An 18,322-nucleotide genomic window follows, 5' to 3' on the forward strand; every position below is an offset into this window, starting at 1 on the left:
ATTTGCACCTGCACTGCTGTAAACACAAACATTTGTAACATGTACTTAAGTTGGGTAGCAGTAAAATTCAAGAATTTACATTAAAGCACCTGTTGAGATCCTGTCACAAGCTTTAAGATAATGCAACAATAAAGTGCTCTTCCTGGCCACAGAAAGCACAATGGAAAGGGGTTTTTATACATGCAGCTTCACTGATGTTTACAGAACACCTTTGCAAGTCTGCTATCAAATCCTACTGATTTTGAATACTAATTTCAGGAACCTGGTAGTCAGTTAAAGCAATAAACATACAGCTACTGCATGTGCCAGCGTTGTCTTTACCATCCATGTACAGTAGGTCCAGCACGAACTGCATATCTAGATAACCAAGAGTTTTTCTTGAATTTTAGATGCTGGCGTACTCTTTTACCAACAGCAGCTAACAAACAGAGGATGAAAAAGCTGGGGGTGACAGCAAGCGAAGAAGGCCTTCAGGGCAGGAAAGGATACTTTTAAGAGGACTCTGAAATGAATCAAGAGGCAGATTGAGGGCATGGTTAATATACAGAGATAATTTTCTCAGCTGGGGAATTCCTCATCTAAACTGTCTTGGCCATTTCTGCCTCCTTCCATTCCCAATGTTCTCATTCTCTTCGCTTTCTCTCCTTCCTTTTTGCAATCTTTTTTCAGCTGGCAAGTCATAAAGTTCATTTTAGCAGTCAGTGAGGTTTGGGCTTCACAGTCCCTGTTTGGCGTTTCCTTCAGAGAAGCACCTGGAATTCATGGTTTTTGCATCTGACATGCCCTGATGTTTCTTCATAACGTATGTGAAGAGCCAAACAGCAGGAAATCCATGGAGCATTAGAAGTTGTAACAGCTAAGCTCAGAAGTACTGCAAGGATATTAACAAAAATGGAATCAAGACCCTGTCAGATAGAGTCTTTGATATGCTGACCTTCAGAGAACTTTAGGAACATAAGAGGACAGAACTCAAAAGCAGTAAGGAAAGGAAAAATATGTTGTGAATAGAGAGCTTTGAAAAAAGAATGCAGAGATAAGACTTCATCTTGCAATGAATGAATCACAGAAATTAAACATAAAAACAAAAGGACACTGAAAACTCTTTTAAAAAGACTCAGAAAAAGCTTTTTCAAGCTTTAGAGATAAGCTTGAAAGCTCTACGATGTTTAGTTGAAGGGAAATTTCAAAGTTACAGAGCATCCTGTATTAAAAGTTCTAAAACATGGCTTTTGTCAAAAAATCTTCACAAAACCATGAAGATTACAAGGCCATCTTCATTTGTGCAATTGCAGTTCCATGGAAAAACTTCATGAGCATAGACACACAACAATATCTGACACTTGTTCACCTATCGTCAATTTACTGGGATAGAACCAAACTGATACAGAACAGATTAAAAAAAAGTTTTTGGAATTATAGAAACCAAGCTTGTGAGGAGACAGGAGTAGGCAGCTCTTTAAAGTTCATCTTACATAGAGTGCAGCAAGGAAGCAACAAGGGACAATGTAAATGAGATTCTGTGACTAATTTCCCCGGTGGTGGAACTCCTACGCACTTTGACTGCAGATCAGTAAGAATATACAATGGTAGAAGAGACATCCGTGTTAAATAATGCCAACGGAGAGGAAAAAGTCAAACTGGTTTCAGAAGCAGTTATGGGAATCTGCAAGCTAATGAGAACAAGGAGGTAGGAGGGAAAGCAGAGGCATTAGTGGGAATTCGAAACAAGAGACGCAGACAGTCAGGGAATTAGTGATCCCAGTAATGACAGACTCGTCTTCTCCTATTTAGGTTGACTCATGATGCCAACAATAATTATTGAACCCATCTACCATTTTTTTTTTTTAATTTTTAATATCAAGCAAAAGGTGAGGTCTGGTGGTTTGTTTGTTTGTTTTTCATTTTTCTTGAGATAGACACTTTGCCCTTAACATATCACTCTTCTATTTGTAACAACGAAAATCTGATTACTGGTGATCACTGTTTTGGGTACACAACCATCCCTTTTCTGGTATAAAACAAGAGCTGCAAAATTCAAGCTGCTCTTCAAGGTTAGGAATATTTTTTTTAAGTTGAACTTCCTTAGGCCTTCAGTTAAGAAAATCTGAATGAAATGCACACGCTTATAGCGCAGAGGAGTAGATTAGCAATGGAGAGCGTACGTGTCACCTTTGCGTTAGTAACAACTCTGTGAATCATTTGTGTAGCTACTAATTCAGACACTGAAGACAGTGTAAGAAAACATTTGTTTTTCTGCTCCAGTATGGATTGATCGTATTTAAAGAGGCAAGAAGGACCTTGATCGAACACTCCTATAGATGTGAATGATGCATCTCTTCCTCCTGAAGAAATGTTTTTACTTAGCCTATTTTGGGAAATGACTGCTTCAGCAATTCCTTCTCCTTGCTGGACAAATGAGACACAAATCCATTCCATTACTATCCTAAGTCTCATATGGGGTCTCATAAACTTCCCACCAGTCCTGTTTGGGGAAATGTGAGCAGCTCTGTGCGCATCTGATTAGAGCTCTTCATATTTTATTACATCAGCATATTGTGCACAGCTAAAAGGAATTTTTACTCAGTCAGTGATGCTTCTTCTGTAATTGCTCTTGAAAAACACTGACAGATCCATGCGAGATCAGCCTCCTGTGGGAAAAAAAAAACGACTCGTTGCAGCAATCATAGTACATTTATAATTGGCTTAATAAGGCCCCTTTGTTATATTGCTCCACAGATAGTAATGCCGTCTTGCAAAACGAGGGACAGTTCTGAGTTGCAATTAAGAATTTAGTACAACCTTCATACAGCAGATGGAGGACATTAATGTAAGTTCACTGTGAAAGAATAGCACAGTGACGGGGACCAGGGTGGAAAAACAATTAGACATAAACTGAGAGGGCAGTGACATACATCCTTTTGGAAATCATTTGCATATATCCTACTGCACTTTGCACATTTTTTGGGTGCTGATAAAAATGTACTTTCTCATGCAATACATGATATAAAAAGGAAATTGTGACTATTACAAGGCCACCTGCTCACACAGCCACATGCAAAAACTTCATGAGCATAGACACACAACTATGTCCATGACTCGTCCATCTACCATCAATTTATGTTTTCCGATTATGATGGCAAGCACAATCTTTCTAAAATAAGATCAGCCCTCTGGTCAGACAACCTACGATGTACTATGTGTCTTTTACTACATGTTTAAGGAACTCTGCTTTGTGAAATTGCCTTGCATTATAAGTAAAGCAATGCAACTCTGGAGTCTAGGTTACATAAAAAAGAAAACCCCAAACCCCTTAAAATTCACCTCCTACTTCACCCCCTCATCCATTTGCTTTACACAAGTCAGCAAGAGCTATTTCCAGAGTGCCGTCAGACACATCAAAGAAACATTACCAAATATGCAGTTATTACTATAAACATAAATCATTCTCTGGCTTCCAAATCAGGGCCATGTGGGTACTACAGGATGAAGAAACACACCTTTTCCTTTTTAATTTCATGTCTGGACTCAGACGACAAAAAAAATCCAATCTTTGCAGAAGTCAATGTTGCAAATATGCATTGAAGAATGGCTGCAGAACTTAAGATACGAAACGCCATCCTCCTGAAAGTATGTGTAGAGCTCTTATTCAAGCTACAAGCAGAACACCAAGGTGACAGCTCCTGTCTGGGCAGAGAACAGCAACTGCCATTGAAATGCCTGCTATCCTCAAGGCGGCTTCACAGGCAGCCTGTTTGGTTTTGGGAAACTAAACCTCAGGACCACCACTGCATTACTCGGGTACGGCATTCTAAGCCATAAGGCTGGGAATATGCGCATTTTCACATTGCATGGTTGGGTTTCTGCATTGCACGGAACACCCATGGAAAGGGTTTGCACTTCTAGGGCAAGGGCAACGCACATCCAGCTGGAAAAATCACACCACTAATTGCATGTATCCACCTGAAGCTTCTCCGGTTACTTTGAAGGATGAAACCACATGTCTGTTTCCACTAAATTTTTTTAATCCTCTCAGGTGTGGTTAATGGAGTGCAGACCCATGTGTAACTGCTCCTTTTCTAGCTGAAAAGCATCGCTCTAAATTTCTGAAATTTTACCACAACTTCCAAGTTATTCATTCTGTTCATTAAGCTCCCTCTGCCCCGGATTCGTTTGGAGAAGCCTGAGATAAAAAGACACCGAGCACACCTATTCCTGCCAAGAAAACCTGACTAAACCAGACAGGGCTTCTTCACACCAGGATCCCAAGAAATACTTCCCGGCGGCGCGCTCTCCCTCGGGGACGGCGGGGCGCACCATCGCTGACGGGACGACCACGGGCGGCGCCGGCATGTGCCTGCACCGGGAAACGACTTCGCTCCACAATTCCCAGGAAAAAGGAAAGCAACAGCCCAACAGGAGAGCCCCGGCGGCCTTCTCGCTGTCATTCCGCCCCGGCAAAACCCCGCCGCGCCCCGAGGGCGGCACAGCCGCCCTGCCCCGCCGGCTCCCGTAGCGGGGCGCGCAGGCCCGGCGCGGGGGAGTATGGGAGCTGTAGTTCTCGCGCTCCCGCCGGCGCGCCCCGGGGCTCCGCAGGGGACGAAAGCTCCCGGCGTGCCTCGCGCGCAGCAAGGGCGGCTGGAGAGCGGCGGGCCGAGGCGGGAAGGGACGCGGACTACGTTTCCCAAGGCGCACCGCGGCCGCCGCCGGCCAGGCGGGGCGGGCTGGCGGCGGGACCGGCGCGGCGGTTGAACGCCGGCGGGGAGAGGGGCGCGATGGAGTTGTCATCGCTGGTCAGGAAACTGGGTAACGGCTCGCTTCTCTCTCCCGGGGCGCCAGGCCCGGTTGCCAATGGGCGCCGCGGCCGCCTCGACCCCTCCGCGGGGCTGCGCGCAGCAGGGTGGCGAGGGGCCTGCCCCCACCCGCGGAAGGCGTTGCGGGGGTTTCACCTGCGGAACGGGCCCCTCGGCGGCGTGTGGGAGCCCGGCTGCCGCCCGGGAGCGGGCGGCGGGCGGCACTCGTGGTGCGCAGCAGACCCTGCTCCAAATTTCTTATTTGTTTGCCCAAATAAGAAATAAATTGCGTCAGATGATTTTATGTTTGTTTTTTTTTTTTTAATCCTTTTTTTTTGGGCAGGTCACGACCTAGCAGAGATAAGAGAACGGTCTCTGAAGACTATTCTGTTTAAATTAGATCACAACTTGATTTCATATGCCGATCTGGTCCATGAAAAAGTGCTTTTTCTTAATCTTTTGGAGTGGTTCAATTTTCCAGTTGTACCAATGAAAGAGGAAGTACTAAATTTTGTGGACAGTTTGATCAAGGTATGACACACTAGCGTTTATTTTTCTTTGAACTATATGTCTTTAGCATGCTAAAGCTAAATAAAACTGGCTATTATTTGATTTTGTAGCTCCATGTAATTAGATTTTAGAGCTTTTTATAAAGACATGAATCATAAAGCCACAGGTATGTAGACAGAAACGAACACAAATTGGGTGACTTGGAGTGGATCAGATAGTTGGAAAAAATAATTCTTTTCTGGGTTTCTACTTTAGTTCCTCTGCTACTTCAGATTCTCGGTGCTTAATTTTTTCTTTGGGATATGATTTCAGCTAAGCACTTGCAGTGTTCTGGAAAAGTGAAGATTTGAACGATGGTGCAACTTATTTTAGAAAAGTTGAGAAAACATTGCAGAAACTTGAGAGATCACAGATTACTACGTTCTTATGGTTTAATCACTAAATGGCAGCGATGCAGCAGAAAAAAAATAGTCCCGTCCTTGGTAGTGACGGATGGTCTTAACAAATATAGGTGAAATCTAACCGAAGTGTTAATTACAGTTCTTTCATTTCCTCCCCACTGCCACCTCCGCTCTCCCGGCCAAAGACCTTCAAACTCTTCAGGCTAACTTTGTCAGTTATTTGTCCTAATGTAGCATCCACCTGCTGCCCAGAAAATGATTGGAATTGGTGCAGTGGAATTCTTCTCTCAGCTTCGCCCTGATGTGGATCCGAACTTGCAGGCTATAATTGATGGGATTGTGGATGGACTGTTCTTCCTTCCTTCTGGACTTCCGTCCAGTTCTTTATCAGTATGTTATCAAACTCGGTCTCAGCCTTCGGTAGATCAACCAGGTAAATTACATATTTTGACGTGTGATTTATTTAAAACTAAAATAAGGTAAATGCAAAGCTTCTAGGCTATGAAAAGTTGAGGCTTTCGGGCATAGTAGGTGAATTATTCCTGAGAGATGAGTGAAGTGTATGGTAAGCAGATTCTGCCAGAGAAACTGTGATCTTAGCTAAATCAGATAGTGCCATTCTCTCCGTAAGAACAGTCCTGTTGTTTGTAGTCAGACCTCCTCTGTCCACTTCTTCAGTGTATAATATCTGTTTGCTGTGATGTAAAAAGGGCATGACACAGGACACGGACTTCCAAAGACGGCTTTATGGCAGCAAGTGTAGCAACTTTGAACAAATCTGTAATTAAGCCAATAAGTGATTCTAGTAGAATGATTTTTCAAACTACATTAGTGTTGCGTGCGCTATCAGCTTAGTTTTGGATGAGTATTTGTCGTAGAAAAGTATGTGAACTTTTTAAAAAATTTCGTATTATGTTTGAAGTGCTTCACGTATGTGTGAAGTGCTATTACTTGCTTCTGTTATCTAGCTTATTATCTATCTGTTAGAAAGATTTACAGTGCCTCTTAGATGTAGTCAAGAAGTAAACCCATGTGGTTCTCCTCTTCTGCCTTAAAAATTTTAGCAGAAAGTATAGAGGAGAAAATTACATTCTGTGGAGGTCCTTTACTTCATCCTCCCGGTTATTGTGGGAAAGATACTGCTGTTACACCGCGTGGTGTGGTAATGACCACACCTGTGTCACTCCTACTGTGCAGTCTCAGAGATAAAACTGATTTTCCTGTGGTTTCTGCAGCCTGTCTAATGCTTGGAGTTTTAGTCTGCTAGAACTATGTGGTGGCTGTTGATCAATTTATTTTTTTTTGTCTTTTTTACTCCCTGTGGCCACATAGAGTTTAGCTAGACTTTTACCTAAGATTGCCACTCTGTGGGGAATAATAATAATCTTTTACATATGCGTTCTTAAACGACATCTCTTTGAAACTACCCAATTGGAGTATTGTACATAATTCCTACTTATACTGTAAATTGTATACATGTGTGGATTAAATAATCTTAAAGCTTAATAACAAGAATGTTATATTTTTCTTTCTATTTCAACTTCAGTTACATGGAAAAATTGTGAACTGCTAATCTGGGCATTATCTAGTTTGATCCTTTGAACCAAGTATTATGTTCTGGAGGGATTGCTTTTAATGTTACATATCTTGTGTATGTTTTGTTCTACAGTTTATGTATTCATTACATGTATTTAATAATATATACATTATGCGTAGGGGGGACAAGTTTTTAGCTGACCTGAAAAGACAGCAGTTCTGGTAGAAAAATGTTTTAAATAGTTAATTGAGAAAGTTAACTTTGTTACTATATAGGTAAATAAGAGGAAAACATTTTTTTGACTGCCAGTTCTCCATCAAGCAATACGTTTTTGTGTAACTGTTTTTGCTATTGCTTGTATGGTATGTGAAGTAGTGTAAGAAAGTGGGAAAAAACTTTACAGTTGCAGAATATGATTGTAAAAAATAAACATCAGATCACTCTTTTTACTCCACTTTCCTGGTCATCTGAGACTCTCTTAATTCGGTTTCCTTAAGAGGTTAAAACTCAAGGGCAAAAGGGAGGCAGTTTTGTTTTGTTTGTTTGTTTTTTTTTTCAGTGTACGTTTTTTAATTCACCTTTTATTTTTTTAGTTCTACCTCAAGAGGAATTATTCACTGGATATTTTTGTCAAGGTAGACGTCATCTGCTGCAGTTAGAAATACCTCCCAAAAGAACAGTTGGTATGTGTAGTTGTAAAATAAGAATATGTTAATTACAGAAAATGCTCAGAGTTGTAATTTAGATTGAATTCCATTACAAATATTATTATTGGCTATTCTTTTTCCTGTTGTTATTCTGTGGAATCTACTATCACAGAAACTATAACGATAATGCTTATAGAAGTGACATTCATCTTAATAGATCTTTCTCTTTTCTACTAAATAGTTAGTGTAACTCTTTGGAATATGTGAAGTGTGTTAAAATACATTGTAATTTAAAAAATTATTTAAACTGCTAATGCTTTTCAGAAGATCTGTGTTCTGTAATAAAAAGTGGCTGTTTAAGTATTTTTTTATTTCAACAAAACTTAGTCCGAAGTACCTTCTGTTTTTCAGAAAACCAGATTAGATGCTTTGGAAATCTTTACCTTTTATCTAAATGAAAACCAGCGATATGCTTTTATTTTTTTGTCAGTGAAATGATATGAAATGTTTCACTGACAAACACAGGCCAATATTATTTTGACAAGTCTTTGCCTGTACCAATATGCCAGTAGCGGTTCTCAGGAGAGCGTCGTATTTAACATACTATAGTGCGGATAACTAGATTTTAAAACAGGACTTTGGAGTTACTGTATGCAAATCACCAGATTACTTTTTTTAGCAGTGTATCAGTTATCTTTAGAATTACACAGTAATTATTGGTAAAATTATTGGTAATTATTAGTAAAAGCATGAGATCGATTTTCCATTTTTAGAGATCATGCTAATAAATAAGTAGCAGAACAAAATTATAATTTGATTGAAACAATGTTATGGGGGATCAAGTGCTCTTCCACAAATGCTATGTTTTTTATTTTTGAAAACTTTCTTCAATAAACGTATTTTATTTTGATTTGAGATGAGCTTAGTGTTTTTTTTGGCATTACTGAAAACTCTTATTAGAAGCATTTGGGTTCGTGTGAGTCTATATTTAGTAAAAGATATTTCTGTTTCAGATAGTATATAGTTAATAAGTTTTTCACTTTACCGTGGAAATATACAGTGTAATACTTCTATAAAATATTCTCCAAAATATCTGCTCTCTTTTTTTGCAGTCAAATGCTTGAAATTTTCTACATTTCCTTGGCTAACTCTGACTTCAACAGATAGACATGTTCTTTCATCAAATGAAAGGTACAGTGATAGAAACATTGCAGTTTGCTTCTAGTTTTTATTTTTCTTGGGTAAGACTAGTTCTAAATTTCTGTCCTTCTGCATCATGAGACTGTTCCTGTAATAACCTAATGAGTTAGTTTTTGATAAATGATTGTAAAAGCTGCTCTGAAGTTGGGCAGAGCAGGTAAACGGTGAGTTTTAGTAGGACAGGTTTTCTGTTAATGTTGCTCTCCGTTTTTTATTTTTAATTCAGAGTACTTTTTTTTTTGTTCATGATACTTTAGTCTGTCTTCTAAATTTCTCAAGCAGATCAAAGATTTCATTCAGTTAATTTTAAGATAAACTAGAGTAAAATCATTATTTACTTCAACCCCACAGCCACTTGACAGAGAAATCCGTGCTTTCAGTAGTAACTTAACTAGGTTTAGGCCAGTAAGTTGAGGTACAATGCCTTATCCGGGCATTAAGTCATTCAGATCATCTTTCTGCAGTGATTTTTCTGTTTTGTTTTGTTTTTAACTTTCATTTAGAAAAACAGTGTTTGAAGTTGCCTGAGGAAAAGTTCTATAGTTGGGATTCCTTATGAGTTGACACAGAGCTGTGGTAGATTTCTAGCATAGCCAGCAATGCAGTATCATGGACTAGACTATTTTAACAAGTCTAACTGTAAGCCTTCTTGTAATAGGTTTTTGTTTTTTTTTCTTTCTTTTGAAAAATCTCTGAAGCTGGAAAACCTGTTTAATATTTAATTTCCTTTATGCCTCAGTCTAGAAAAAGAACACAGACTGGACATGTTTGATTTTTTTACAGAGTTTTCGTAACAGTGGTTTCTGAAACAATAAAAATAGAAAAAAGAAAAGTGAAGTAGAACATGTGAAAGGTTCTCATTATTTACTCATATACATGTTAGAGAGTAGCTAATAGATTTCTTCCTTTGTGTAACTTCCCACATATGTAATTCAAATGCCTTTAATGTGTACATGAATCTTGGTAATGAAAAAACCTCATTTATTGGCAAGAGTTAGATTACTTGCTGTATACAACTGAGATAATCACTGGCTAGGGAATTTCCAGCCTTTCTTATCTTAATTTCAATTTCAGAATCAATAAAGTTATTTTTCTTCTGGGAACTTAATTTTACATGTGGCTTGATAACAGCTGGAATTGAGTTTGTTCTTTATTGTTTATAGAATTAGCATACCTAAGGAATAATTCAACTTTAAAAATGGTATGACAATAGAATTACAGCATTTTTTTCTTTTGATTCTTCAGTGTTACGATTTTAACTTTCTTGTAAAGATTTGTTCAAACTAATGATTACTGGTTGGGTTTTTTTGGTTTTAATACATATGTAAATATGAACTGCATTTTTAGCTCTTTGAGAAGTAACAACCAAAGTTTAATTTGGAGTACGTGTGAGCTTCTTCAGGATGTGATTATGCAAGATTTTCCTGCTGAGATCTTCCTTCAAAGGCCAAAGATTGTACAGGCAAGAATTCCCGTGAAGTTTAAGATTTTTATTGTGCTATGGTGTAAGTTGTGCCAAAAATTGATGTAGATGATACAATTTGTTTCTAAACAAAATAGTTAAACAAAAGTTCCTTCAGGTATATGCTAGGTGCATAGAAAAGGGACATTAGCCATATATTATATTCAGAAAGTTATTTGGTTGTAATAAGATATATTGTTAATCAGTACTGAAGTGTGTTGTGAAGTAATACTTTTTCATCTGGATAATAAAATTGTGTCGCTGACATGCACGTGCTCTAAAGGACTCCCATGGTGAAAGTAGTGACTTTATTGGAAATAAAATGTGGAACTTACTTTTTCATTAGGACTGATAGTCTTCATTCCGTAAGATAACAGTAGTTAAGCTTATTTATTCCTTGCTGTGATTTTTAAATGCTAAGAAACATCCGTGGATGATATTTAGTGCAAGACTCTTGCTGGCATGGTTGTTCGTGAAAGCACTTTAATGTTCAGCTACCAGTGTTGATTGTTTTGTATTTGCAGGGCCTTTTGTCTCTGCTGAACCTGGCTTTTGGAGGAGATGGAAGACATCGGTTAGCTTTGCAGGCTGTGTCATGCCTGCAACAGTTGTGCATCTTCTTGAGAAGCAGACTTAACTTCCACAGAGATCCAAGTTTTTCTTCCACAGAGCATGGTAGGTATTTTGAAATATTTGAAATACTGTTGTGTTTTTACTACAGGTAAGATTGTCTAAAATGATTTTTTAAAAAAAAGCCAACTCACAGCTTTATAACAAATGTAATCTTGTGAAAGTTTTGCTAAATGATGGTATTCAGTACTATTCATGTTATTAAATATTTTTGAAGTACTTGCATTATTTTAAAATACTTACTCATTTTTACAGTTTCATGTGGTTCTCCATTCATCAACTTTTCCCAGTATCCAATTGTTTATACAAGAGAGGATTTTTTAACTAAAACTAAATGAAATATGTAAAATAAAAGTGGGCAGAGTTTCAGAAAAGTTTTCAAGCTATTAGTGCTTAACAATTTAGTTACAAATTTCCTGAGCTATCTTAATTTTCTGTTCTTATTCTGATGGCTGAAAATAGTTTAATCATTGTTTTGGATTTTACAGTCATTTGGGCTATTTCGTAATGTTCTTAATGATTAAATTTTGTAGATTTAATAGTGTAGATTGGTTACAATGATCTTACTGTTTTCATTTTGTCAGCTGAATTTAATCAAACTTTGTTTCTGTAAATTGTAGTCTGGTTCTCTTCATGAGATTGCCACTATTTTTGATGTCTTTATAAATGAATTAGCAAAGAAACAGCCAATAACGTCAACAAATCCAATAGCCTTAGTTAGACACTATGTTCGTTTTTTTAAAACTCAAGATTTATGATTCAACTGTAATTTTCAGTGGTTTTGCCTTGGAATTGAGTTTCTAAACTCTGCGACTTGCCAATGATAAGTTGCCCTAGCTCTCCAGTATTTACTTGGTGTTTTCCATATCTTACCTTAGTTACTTTTACCATTATTTCACTATGTAGTATCTTTCAAAATAACGGATTCCACTAATGGAAAGTATATGATTTGTGTTACCTAAAGGCACAGCTTCCCAGAATTCATCTATATCTTACTGTCAAGAAGCAAGAGGTCCTTCTCATTCTCAGAATCCATCACCTGGAAGTAGTAGCCCTCGACCATCTGTGATTGGTCGGACAGTTCAGCGTCCTAGAGGAGATGGTCAAGATTGGGATGCAGCATCTTCCAGGTAAATAAAACAGGAAATAACTTACACTTCAATTAACAAATTTTTAATATAAGATTATATCATCAGCTCCTTATCAGTGTGTGGAATGATGTGAGTTCTGTTAATCTGTGAAAATTCAAACTGTGTTTATGCATTAAACAGTTAGTTCTTTCAGTGGTGTTCAGAATACATAAGATCAGTTTTACCTGTCAGATTCTGTACCCAACCAATATTTTTAACAAAATCTTTTAGTATCAATTGTTATTGCTTGTACTTGTATTTGTAAGACACAGAAAAGCATTTATTGCAACATAATTGCAATATGAATTATCTGTTTGTTGCTGTTCTATATGTAACTCTTCTTTTTCCTTGTTCTTAAATCTTGAGATTCTTCAATCTATCTGTTTGTCTATTTCAAATTCCGTACGGAAACTTAACCTTTCCTCTTCTGAATTGTTTTTATGATTGATACTTCTCCTCCTTTACCCTCTGGTAAGTGCAATCAGAACCACTGCATATTGTTGAACTCTTCTGTTTTGCTTATAGTCTTCTGTCGATCTCTTAAAATTAGTTGGCTTTTAAATCCTTAATTGCTCTTTTTTAGACATCTTTTATTTTTAGTTAAACAATATAATGTAACACAGTCATGCCACAATTCAGTTTCTTCAGCTTGTTTAATAGTAAAAAAACCCAGCTAAACAAAAAACAACCATAAAAGTCATGCAGGTTTTAAAAGCAATTCAAGATTGCTAAATGTTGTTGAGATTAAGAAAAAACAAAAAATAATTGTTCTGAGTTGTATTAATTATAATGCTGCCAATAGAGTTAGATTCTTTTTGAAAGCAATTGGAAAATAACGAAATTATGAACTCTATATAGAGCTCATAACTTCAAATAATTATAATATAGTAATTATATGTATATTTTTTAATATATACTTGATTGCACTTAAGGCTTTCTTTGACAAGGGGATATTTTCTCTTTTACAATGGACAAAAGTCTTACAGGCTTAAACATAGGGCACACTTGATTTTCCTTCTAAGGATTCTCGTGGCTAGCCGTGTAAGATGATTTTAATGTTTTAAGTGTAGTTTGGGCTGAAATTTGATTTAGTAAGTGGCCTTGCTTCAAGCAACAGCTCGACTTTGTTCATCAGAAATAATGTTTCAAAACAACTGATTTTTCTCTTGCGATATCGTGTTTGTTGCATGTGTATTTCTTCCCGTACACGTTTCTAAGTGCATTTGAAGATGACTGCCAAAACAGTAGGCATTCACTTGTGATGCTACCAGTTCTGACACTTAAAAAAACAACCAAACAAAATCCCCCTCTTCCTGCACCACTGGTGCATAGCAGAGAAAGATTGGGATGGAGGGAAGGATATGCATTAAGGAAGGAGGACATTAAAGTACTTGATGCTGTTTGTAACATCTGTACATATATTGGTTTTCTCTTTGCAAGAGTTAACTATATCTGTTTTTTTGTTTACTTTTTGTTTGTTGTTTTAAGTGGAAACAGTACTCAAGCAAATGCAAACTCCAGAATCTCTCTGCATTCCCCACTTGGTGTAGGACATATTGACCTTCCAGATACTGAAAACGAGGGCACTTTGGAATTACAGATGAAGCAGCTTAGCCTTCCTCAGTTCTGTGTTTCCATCTTGGAAAATGCGATACCTCTTCTAAGAACAGGTGAGAAAATTTTGAATTAAGTATTTCACTTATGGATACTTCCCATCTTTAGTAAAAACCTCTTAAGAAGTTGGTATTATGGGGTGAGTACCTCAAATAAATAAAGTACAGGTAATTACTGATATTCTGTAGCTGGTCATAACAGTTCTTTTCTAGGGACTTTGTTCAGGTCATAAAGCTTTAATCTTCTGGTTAATTTCCAGAGTTGCTGCAGAAGTTTCAAGTGCTTTTTACTGATGATGAGAAGTAGTGATAGGAAGAAGTGGATGTGTGGTGGAAAAATAGTGTGTAAAAAATAGTGAGTAAAATGTCATTCAAGAAGTGGAAAAAATAACTATAGTTAACAAGACGTGATCTGATGTCTTTGAGCACAGTTTTCCTTCTGTTCAAGAAATACAGAAAAGGAAAAAGGTTGGTTTTTGTTCTTATGAACGCAACTAATGATTTTTGTTTTAACTTACAAAGGTTCTAAATTGCAAAGCCTTTTTGAAGGACAGTCTTTTTGTATTTAGGTTGTCTAAAATAGTATTTAGTTGTAAAGCAATGTAATTCAAAACAGATATTGGTAAACCTGGTAAGTGACTGAAATACTAAAAGTTTTTTTTTAATATACCTGTCAACATTTCGTGAGCTGGGTAGAGGCTTTAACTTATAAAAATTCTATTTTCTTTTCCTTCTAGCTGTTTAAACTACTGAGTGAAGGAAAACCTGTAAGCTTACTGTAAAATTCACTTGCTTGTATTTTACAATATAAAATATATTTCATTTAAGTGCAAATTAAGTTCCTTGTGGAGATGTTAATTGGAATTTTTCTTCCTTTGTGCTGACCTGTCTTGTGAGTGAAGTCATTTCAGAAATCAATAGTGGTGTGGGTTGTGGTTTTTTGTTTGTTTGTTTTGGTTTGTTTTTTTTTTGTGTGTGATCAGTTTTAAGCTACCATACTTGTCTGAAGTTCAGTGTTACTACTGTATGTCTTGAAGATAATTATTTAAATTTGAACAGCAAAAGATTTGTTTTACAGTTATTGATTATATTACTGTCCATTTGGTAATAAGGAGCTCTTAGCCTAGTGTGTACGAATTGCCACAGGTGTTGGAATATGAATATTTTGCTGATATACTCAAGTAAGAGTATGGTGGAATGAACTTGCATGTCTGTAGATCATGACAGCTACAGCAAGTGTTGTTGAAGATGTTATGTTTAGTTACTAGCTTAAAAATATTTCTGAAACTATAACTCAAACCCAATGTTATTTAATCCGTTATAACGGAGAAATTTATTAAGTCCCCTTTCAAATGTTTTAAGCACAGAAATTTGGCTGAATTTCCAAAATAATTGTGAAGAGAGGAAAAAGTGCTTTTTGGAGTTTCCAGGCATATACTCTTCAACTTGGCAACGTTTTCCCTAAAATAAATGGAAAACAGCACTTCTGTGAGATAGGAAAAAGCGAGATTTCAAAAAGGTCCAGTGCCATTCTTTGTCATATGCTCACTCAGAGCAGATCATTAAGCTGCAAATTGTATGAGCTGTGGTCATTGTCACTGCATATATAGTCACACACACATATACATATGCTTTTTTTCTCAAGTATATAAACATGGCTTCTACAGTGTATAAAATTTACAAAAGATAGAAAAAATGACAAAGAAGTGAATATTCCATCATAGGAATCAGTAGAGCTTGGGTTTTCTTAAATAGATTTTGAAGGATGCAAAATTTTTATGGTAGTCAAAGAATAAATCAGAAGTTCAGTGGTGGTGTGTGAAATCCATCCATGGTTTTAAGTAGAAATGTACCATCAACAAGTAACTAAGCCAATAGTTGCACTGTATCATGTATGTCACTGTATGGTTCCCTAGGATGCGAGACAGTTTTAGTATCCTCTCTTGTATGAGGCTGAAAATATTTAGTCAGGCTGCAGATAATCTGCCTTTTAATTCATGAAACTTTCTAGCCTTTGGCTGCTTCTCCTCTATTGTCTCATTATCTGGGGAGGTTAGGGGGAGGTTTATAGTTGTAGTCAGTGTAGGCTGTAAATGTTTAAGCTTGGGCCAGGTTTCTTTGTGACTCTGTGTTCAAACATAAAACTGTACAAAGTAGACAAGTCACTAATAGACCAGATTAGCCTTGTTATTAAGAGATGCTGAGTCAGAAGAAACAATGAAAATGAATAAATATGAGTGTAAAAAGGGAGGAAAATGATTATGCAGAAAAGTACAAGTGGATAAAGTGGGTATTCATCTCCTTGCCTTTCAAAAGAAGATCTTAAACAAGATAATCTGGAAGAAAGCCTCTCTTGCTATCCTAAAAATGCAGATTAACATGAATAGGGAACATATATGGAAGGTCTGTAACCCAACTGCCCAGGTGGGTGAAATAAATGACTTTATTCTGAATTTCAATGAAGTCCAGTAATTGGATTTACAGCTGTAATAAAGTTTATGTAGTGCTATAGGATTTAAGGAAATGTAGTCTTTTTTTCAAGTATATGACTGCTTTAGTCTCTTTTATTTTGATTTTGGCTAATGGTTGTCTTCCATGATTCGGAGAAATTGGTGGTTGATAGCAGTTAACATTAGTTTAGTAGAAGCGTATAGGAAAATTGAAATATCAGAATTTCAGATTTGGAATAATCCCTTGTTCAAAATAGTGTTTTCTGAATATCATAATATAATATTTTTTCTGTGTTTGAATTTATCCTCTCATTTGTATTCCTAGGCAGTAGGAGAGTGACGATGGAAGTTCTTGAATTGCTTGTTGAAGACATGTTCCTTATTGGTGATGCTATTTCTGAAAATGTTTGGGAAGATGATAGCCTTTTTGCATTGGAATTGGTAAGATTCTTTAGGCTTTGATCAGGAGTACTTAACCGTCTGCCTTTATAAGCCTCTGACGTTTTCTACAGTGATTCATATACATCTCTAATCTTCTGCTGAGCTACTGTTTTGAAAATCTTAAATAGTTTATTATTAGTTCTATCACTGGCAAATTCTTTTTATTTTAAATGTAAGTTCTTTTACTCTGCGATACTTTTAAGCTTGACCTCAAGAAAATAAGTAATTAATTTTATCTTGTAGTGAAAGGCTGTTAAGCAGCCATTGAGAGAAACGTGTAGGGAAGGGGATCTGAGGGAAATGTCCTGACTACAAATGTTGGAGACTCATTTGATGTAAATGACAAATTTCACTTTCTTTACTTCTTATAAACTGTTTAAAATTAGGGGATAACTGTTTAGAACTGAGACTGGAATTACAAGATATATGCTGCCCATTTCCTACGCAGGACCTATAGATCCCTATACAGATTTCAGCCATCCTTAACTCTGTTGCTTAGCTGGGAAAGAAAGGAGAAGGCTTTTTGGCCCGGGAGACATAAAGTGTTAAGGTGCTGATGATCAAAGAATTTAAATTGCTGGAAATACATACCTGAGCGTGGTTGAGAGTTGTTATATACATGAAATGTGAAAATAGTGAATAATATATGAAATAACAATGGGTGACTTGCTTTTTGAAGACAACTGAAAGCTGAAACATAAGCCAGCATGGCTTATGCATGTAGCAAACATACCAGAGTTGCAGACTGAAACTTATCTAAAAACTTCAGTGTAATCTTAAATGCACATGACTTAAGTTAGAATTCGTGAAATTACCACTGAATATGAAACAGTGGTATTGCAATAATTATTAATTAAAATATTGCTGTAGGCTTCCTTATTCTCTATTGTACAAGTGGTAATACTTACATTATTTATGGGACATAGCAGTGAATGAGAACTTTTTTCTTTGAGTTTAGCGTACTGATCTATCAAAATTTATTATAATTAATCAACATCAAGTCAGTACTGAAGATTCCTTGCAAGGCAGGAGATAAAAACCAGCTCTTCATCTTTCTAAGGGTTTGAGTAAGTAACACTAAATGAATGGACAATTTTAGGAAACAACCATTAAGCTTACCTTTATATTATTTAGTACTATATCAAATAAAATGTATTTTATTGGAGGTAGACTGTGTTTTTAGAGTTATTAGGCTTCAGTGCTAAGAAAACATGCTTCCTCTTTGTGTTTTGTGTTAGCTCCAAGCGGAAAGAGGTCATATGTCTTCTTTCTAGGAAACTGAAAAGCATTTCTTGCATAACTTTATTGCTTTATGTTTCTTTGTTTATCCAATTTTAAAACTCTGTACTGGAATATCTTTGAAAAAAATACAAGTTTTGGAAATCCCATTCAAAAATACTTAAGTTGTAACTGTATGTATTTTGCCCATATTTTATGCTTCCTTCCTCCCACGTGAAGTTTTTACTGTTTCCCAGTTTTCCTGTGTGTACTTTAATTCTACCATGTCAGAA

General features: G+C 36.7%; 1 protein-coding gene across 1 annotated transcript in view; it reads left to right on the forward strand.

The window, feature by feature from the left end:
• Positions 1-4,757: 4,757 nt before the first annotated feature.
• Positions 4,758-18,322, forward strand: part of RTTN (rotatin) — a 92,579-nt gene continuing 79,014 nt past the window's right edge. The window contains exons 1-10 of the mRNA XM_086608537.1: positions 4,758-4,803; positions 5,134-5,321; positions 5,936-6,134; positions 7,832-7,921; positions 8,998-9,076; positions 10,433-10,547; positions 11,072-11,222; positions 12,142-12,307; positions 13,796-13,977; positions 16,696-16,811. Coding sequence (XP_086464663.1) covers positions 4,773-4,803; positions 5,134-5,321; positions 5,936-6,134; positions 7,832-7,921; positions 8,998-9,076; positions 10,433-10,547; positions 11,072-11,222; positions 12,142-12,307; positions 13,796-13,977; positions 16,696-16,811 — 1,317 coding nt within the window. The 5' untranslated portion in view covers positions 4,758-4,772. The remainder of the gene's footprint in view (positions 4,804-5,133; positions 5,322-5,935; positions 6,135-7,831; positions 7,922-8,997; positions 9,077-10,432; positions 10,548-11,071; positions 11,223-12,141; positions 12,308-13,795; positions 13,978-16,695; positions 16,812-18,322) is intronic.

The sequence above is a fragment of the Tauraco erythrolophus genome, chromosome 3 (genome assembly GCF_009769465.1).
Source record: "Tauraco erythrolophus isolate bTauEry1 chromosome 3, bTauEry1.pri, whole genome shotgun sequence".
Lineage (NCBI taxonomy): Eukaryota > Metazoa > Chordata > Aves > Musophagiformes > Musophagidae > Tauraco > Tauraco erythrolophus.